The sequence below is a fragment of the Engystomops pustulosus genome, chromosome 9 (assembly GCF_040894005.1).
Source record: "Engystomops pustulosus chromosome 9, aEngPut4.maternal, whole genome shotgun sequence".
Taxonomy (NCBI): domain Eukaryota; kingdom Metazoa; phylum Chordata; class Amphibia; order Anura; family Leptodactylidae; genus Engystomops; species Engystomops pustulosus.
The window spans coordinates 96105245-96111244 of NC_092419.1; the positions used below are offsets into that span (position 1 = coordinate 96105245).

General features: G+C 42.7%; 1 protein-coding gene across 1 annotated transcript in view; it reads right to left on the bottom strand.

The window, feature by feature from the left end:
- The window catches only part of AK1 (adenylate kinase 1), a 28776-nt gene extending 23605 nt beyond the window's left edge, over nucleotides 1-5171 (bottom strand). Inside the window, exons 1-6 of the mRNA XM_072124168.1 lie at nucleotides 5040-5171; nucleotides 3500-3677; nucleotides 3233-3388; nucleotides 2492-2664; nucleotides 941-1054; nucleotides 669-860 (exon numbers count right to left, since the gene is read on the bottom strand). Coding sequence (XP_071980269.1) covers nucleotides 669-860; nucleotides 941-1054; nucleotides 2492-2664; nucleotides 3233-3388; nucleotides 3500-3677; nucleotides 5040-5099 — 873 coding nt within the window. The 5' untranslated portion in view covers nucleotides 5100-5171. The remainder of the gene's footprint in view (nucleotides 1-668; nucleotides 861-940; nucleotides 1055-2491; nucleotides 2665-3232; nucleotides 3389-3499; nucleotides 3678-5039) is intronic.
- Nucleotides 5172-6000: the final 829 nt, after the last annotated feature.

Sequence of the window (6000 nt, forward strand, 5' to 3'; positions counted from 1 at the left end):
ATAGAGATACTCTGTTTATGGCCAGGCGTGTATATAGTGATCATGCCCATAGGATCAATAGGTGAATCAGTTTTTCGATGTCGAGAAGGAATCAATTTGCCAAACACAGTCTAACATGGAGTAGCCAATCATTTTTCTTTTTGGGTGTATTTTGGATTATGTCCAATAGGGGGCAGACCTGTAATCCATTCTACTGTATTACAGGATATCAGGTCTGTCGTTCAGCATAATGAATACCCAACATGTTATAATGCAGTTTAGTCTGCAGGCATAAAACAAACTATTGTTAAAATCTGGACAAGTATTCCTGTCACAAAGATCATCCTAGGGTCCAATACCACCCCAAATCTAACTGGAGCATCCACTTTGGTGTGGTGTTCTACACATCTGGCCCCTCTTAAAGCCTGCACATGTCTGAATTTACAAGTATCATAGAGTGGGAGATTCTACTGAGTGTCTGACAGCTCCTTTTTTTCATTCATTGAATGCTGTGCAATTTTAGGAAAAGCCAGTGGATTGAACTGGAAGAAGTAATTCACGATCGGTGGGGGTCACAGAGCACAGACCTCCACTGCATCATAAAATGATCACAATCATGGATTTGGAAGACCCCTTTAAGTATTGCTGGTTCAGGATAAGCATCTCCAATGTAACATGTGGGCACTCACTCGGGCAATGAGTCCTTTGTCTTGATAATATTTGACAATGAGAGGAAGGTTCTGTTTGAACGTCTCCAGTCTCCGGTCTATGGCGTGAGCGTTATCATCCGGTCGCCCCTGTTGTGCTGATCGTCTTTCCAATCTCTGCCGTAGACGTTGGCTAGAACATGCCAAGAAGATCACCAGGTCTGGGGTGCCAATCTGCGGACAGATGTGTAAGCGGTTGCTATGACATTTCTAAGTATTTCTAAGAATTTGGAGTACCCTTACTGAATCCACACCTGTTCCTCAAAAGTGAATGCCTGTCCGATGTCCCTTGGAAAGCCGTCAACGACAAAGCCGGTGGCGTCCTGGTGGTTGATAAATTGCTGTTTCAGTTCTTCAATTGTGGTTTCCTGAATTCAAGAAAGACAAAAATAACTAAACCGTGGCACTAGAGAATGCTGGTGGGACCTTAAAGGGGTTGGTCTGTGTGATTTACTGGTGTAATTACTAGTTGGTCCTATCCCTGCCACAGGCCATATGTGCATATATTATAGGGTTGTTTAGGAATTACCAGTGATGCTCTATAATACACCAATAGTAAATTGTTTGGGCTTCCATACCGATTAACTGCAAGCATCGGGTACAGAGCCGAAATCAGGCGAATCCATTGTCTTATAGTGGATGGAAGCTGTAACTACAGTCACAAATCTCATTCACAAATCTCCCTGGCTTATTGGCTGTCCTGATTTAGTTACACCCATTTGTCAATTGACTCCTACATACCAGGAGGAATAACCGAGCCCCTGCACAACAGTGAATTGTGCCAGAATTGTTATTTCATGAAGAATCTAAAATGGCAAAGATGACCAGTAGGATCCAACCATGTTACTTCTAGTTGTAGCATTTCCAATTGGTGAATAGATCTGTCTGGTAATAAATGGGATTAAACCTAAACACAATCTTTTTATTCCTACACCTATTTATTTTGGTGCCTCGCTGCAATGCCTCCTACCTCCCAGCAGGGGGGAGTATAACACCTATTCTCCCTCTACTTCTGCAGCGCTATCACAGCATTAAGCATTCATTAAAGCTCAGCTGTTACACTGGCATTACACAGGGCAGCAGAGCCCCTTAAGTGGCTTTGGACGATAAGGAAAGTGCATTTCCGAATAGGACCGTACCATTTTGGAAAGACTTGGTGACAAACAATGTTATCACTTCATTAAATACAGCAGAAGATCTCTGTACATACACTATGTACTATTTTCAGACTCAAAAATTATCCCACAATGTATAATTTATGAGAATGGAGAAATTAATGGGCCAGACCGCGAGTCAATGAGCGGCTTTTACCGCAAACTGGAGAAATTGGATCATATTTATTAGAACTGACACTTTGAAAGCTGCTAAATGGCCCTTGATGTGCGCTGGTGATGGCCATATGCGGGGGGCAGGTCTGTAATCACCACCTCCAACCACATCCCATAGACTGACCCTGTGGTCGGAGACTATTTTTGATGATAGTTGATTCTGACAACCATCACAGAGAGTGGTGGGAGCACAAGATGCACTGATATTTAGAGGTGCTGTCCATACCTAGGTCCTACATGTGAGATGCCACACTCCGCTATGTGTCTACATTACTATTACATGGCACTGTGATGGCACGTTTTGGTGTAAAAGCTGCTTTGTCTCATGTGTGACACTATGAATAATCGCCTGGCTATTGTGCCAAGCTAAGATTAATTAGACGGACATGTATAGCGCCATCTGCGATATGGCCAGCACTTCATTTCTGCTCACAGTTAAAATTGATATGGGATTTAAAGGGGGCTTTTAATACTTACCGGCGGAGCAAGTTCCCCTTTGGAGATAATCTGGGCTATCAATTCCCACTTTCGATCGCTGGTGGCGTGATGGATTAGCTGTTTACGTAAGATCTCTCCAACTGAGATACAGATAAAACCAAAATGGGAGGCCATCTTTGTGCTCTGAGTCCCTTTACCACTGCCCGGACCACCTAAAAGGTTAGAATATTGACATAAAATGGGTCAAATAGGCAAACCAATAACAACAAAAGCAAAATAATCATCAAATGTGACCGTCACCAATACAGACATAATCGTATCCCCATCAAGTAACTATTCTCGATCATATTTTCTTATAATTCCCTAACTGGCTTTCTTAGATAGGATGGTCCCCCTGTAGACACAAATACTATCCAATCGGTTCTGACAATGCCGGTAAGGATAAACCCCTTTGTCAAGCCAACCTGGAACACTCAAGTGTACATTTCCAGGAGTAGTAACAGAGTAACATTCCAACATAGAGCTATAAGAAGACAATACTGGATTGTTATCTTATGGGGGATACAAGTAATTACTAAAATGCATCTGTCCACAGAATTTAGGGGTCCTCTTTAGCCATCAAATTGGAATTTAGGGGGTAAAGGATCAGTCATCCCTTGTATCAGCACCATTTGGATTGTTTCTGATATGATACATAATGGCAGCAAAATTTAAGGAACATGGCAGATCCACTAAAAGCAGCATGAAAACGACATAACATAAAGTAACATCAGCTCTCACCAATGACAAAGATGATTTTAGGTCGAGGTCTGGTGGGGTCAAAGACATCATATTCCTGGATAAGCCCTGAAGATTCTGTCATATCTGAATCGCTGTCAATCGAAAACTGAGACTGGATAGGAGGCAGACGCTCATAGCGACGCATATGCGGAGCCTCTGGAAGGGGAAAGTAAAACTCAGCAATGATGGAAAGCATCAAAATCACAAAAAAGAAATCCAAAATAGAAAACAAGAAAATGCAATGTGTGAATGAGGGCTTGTATGTACCTGATTTTTGTGTGCTTTTCTTTCCTGGATTTCCATTGATAGGAGGTAAATTCCGAGACAGAAATGTGTCCCACTGTACGTTCTCTGGTCCCCCTAAATCCCGTACCCTTTGTAGACACAACTCCAGGTAATTGATGGGGTCCTCTGGACGATAATACATCAGGCCTGTCAGCAGACTCTGATAGGAAAGAGGGAAATATGTGTTTACATACAGTCATCCGCAGGGATTTCTGAACGCATTCCAGCAGGAATAAGGAATCCAAGTCATAACATCCACATTATGTAACAATTTATCTCCATTGGAAGCTTTACTCGTGTAGGTGTCGGAGCTATAGAAATAAAGAACAGATACATATGTTATCCAACTCCTCTGTCCCTCTGGAATTTTTGGTATTGTGTCCTGCACCTGATTGGAGATTTCAGAGGGAGACCCACTTGACCCAATGAGTGGCCTCTTCGGAACACAGGAGATGAAGTTTCCTGGAACAAGGAAGTGACATCCGGTGTCCAGGAGGCCGCTCATTGGATGAAGTTGTAATAGAGGAGAAGACGACTATAGGCAAGTATCTGAAGTTTCATTTTATTACCAACTGGTGCTTTATTCTTATGAGCGCTGCTCAGCACTTTTCTATAATGTCCTACATGCTGCTGCTCATAAGTGAGTGAAAAAAAGCCATTTGCTGTATATTTCAAGACATTAAAAAAAAACAGAAGAAAATGTCTGTTTTACATGGCTAAGCATCCGCTAGTTTGTGTTCTTCAGGCCTTATGGAGCAGAATCTCTACATGTAGTGTATGACAAACCTCATAGCAGCTTGGAGACAACTCCGTATTAGAGGGAGAACCATAGAAAACTGCAAACAGAAAAAGGTACAGGTTCTGCACAATATCCTTCAGAGTCTAAAGATACAGCGCTCCGAAAATAGCAGCAGGACATAATTGTTACACATAGTCCGGTAAGGAAACATAATCCTCTGGAGATCATGGCTATAGATTTTTTTTCTAATGTTAGTTCCCTGGAACCTTGGGATTCCTTGAAAACTTGTCAGGGGTTCCCCAGAAAACAGCAGCAGTGTGACCTGTCACTTTAATTTTAAGGGTGAACTGGGGGCAGGTAATAAATCTTAGCACACACACACATAAATAATAAAAAACGTTAAGATCTTATTAGGAATGACTAAGTAGGGGGATCCTAAACCCTAGAAACTTAATTTACAAGTTTCCTTAACCAAGGGAATTGATTGATGTGTCACTATATACCTAAATCATAAATGCAATGTATGTTACATGGTATTTACTGGTATATATAGCGATCAAATGTGTGGTGTAAACAGTATAGTAAAATATAATATAGGAAGTGATGGGGTGACCCTATATCCTCCCCATACATATAGGGCAATGTACTGGGAGATAGGGAGACATCAGGGCTGTAAGATACACCAGCCCTGGCGATGTGCAGCCTCCTGCACTATGAGACACTGCAGCACATGAGCCACACACAGCAGTGACATGTACACAGTCTATGCATGTGTGTACCTACCTCAAACAGCCTGGGGATGTGCCTGTCTTGCAGGTAGTCCTTAGCCTGTGCTGAGCTCATGCTGCTGCAGGTGCCCGGGCTGTGTGATCCCTACTGCTACTGCTACTGCCGTCTCCTCCTCTCCGGGCTCTGCCGCCTCCTCCTGAGCTGCCGCCCCCAGCACCACCGACACCGGGGGCATCACTGACCCCACACTGCACCCCGACCCCAGCACCACCGACACCGAGAGGCATCACTGACCCCACACTGCACCCCGACCCCAGCACCACCAACACCGAGGGGCATCACTGACCCCACGATGCACCCCGACCCCAGCACTGCCAGACACTGGCTGCTTACAACTAGCTGTCTGTGTATATCCAATATCATCCGTCTCTCTTCTCTCAATCACATATCTGTCTGTCTGTCTGTCTATCCTATCTATCTATCTATCTATCTATCTATCTATCTATCTATCTATCTATCTATCTATCAAAGGAAAGTCCAAGCAGCACAGACCATTGGATGGGGTGGGTGCAGGCGTCCTGGGACAGGGCGTAGGTCCCTCAGCAATATATTGAAGAAAGTGGGTAGCACTCCAAATTGTGATGAAAAAAGTGTAGGTTCTTTATTCCATAGTCAGCAACAAAACAGCGACGTTTCGGTTCCGAGGAACCTCTATCTATCTATCTCCTATCAATCACCCATAATCTCTCTATTTCTATCATGTCTATATCTCCTAGCTATCATATCTGTCATCTATCTTTATATCTCCTATCTATTGAACTGGGTATCTAATTTATATCATTGTATTCATTGTATCTATCTATCTTATATCAATATATCTTTGTATCTCTTTTCTATTTATATTTACATTCCCTATTTATCTACTGAACTCTGATTCTCTATCTCCCCTATTGATCTATCCTATGACCTCTATCTTAACTAGTGTTTTCTATGTATCTGTTTATAATCTATCCAA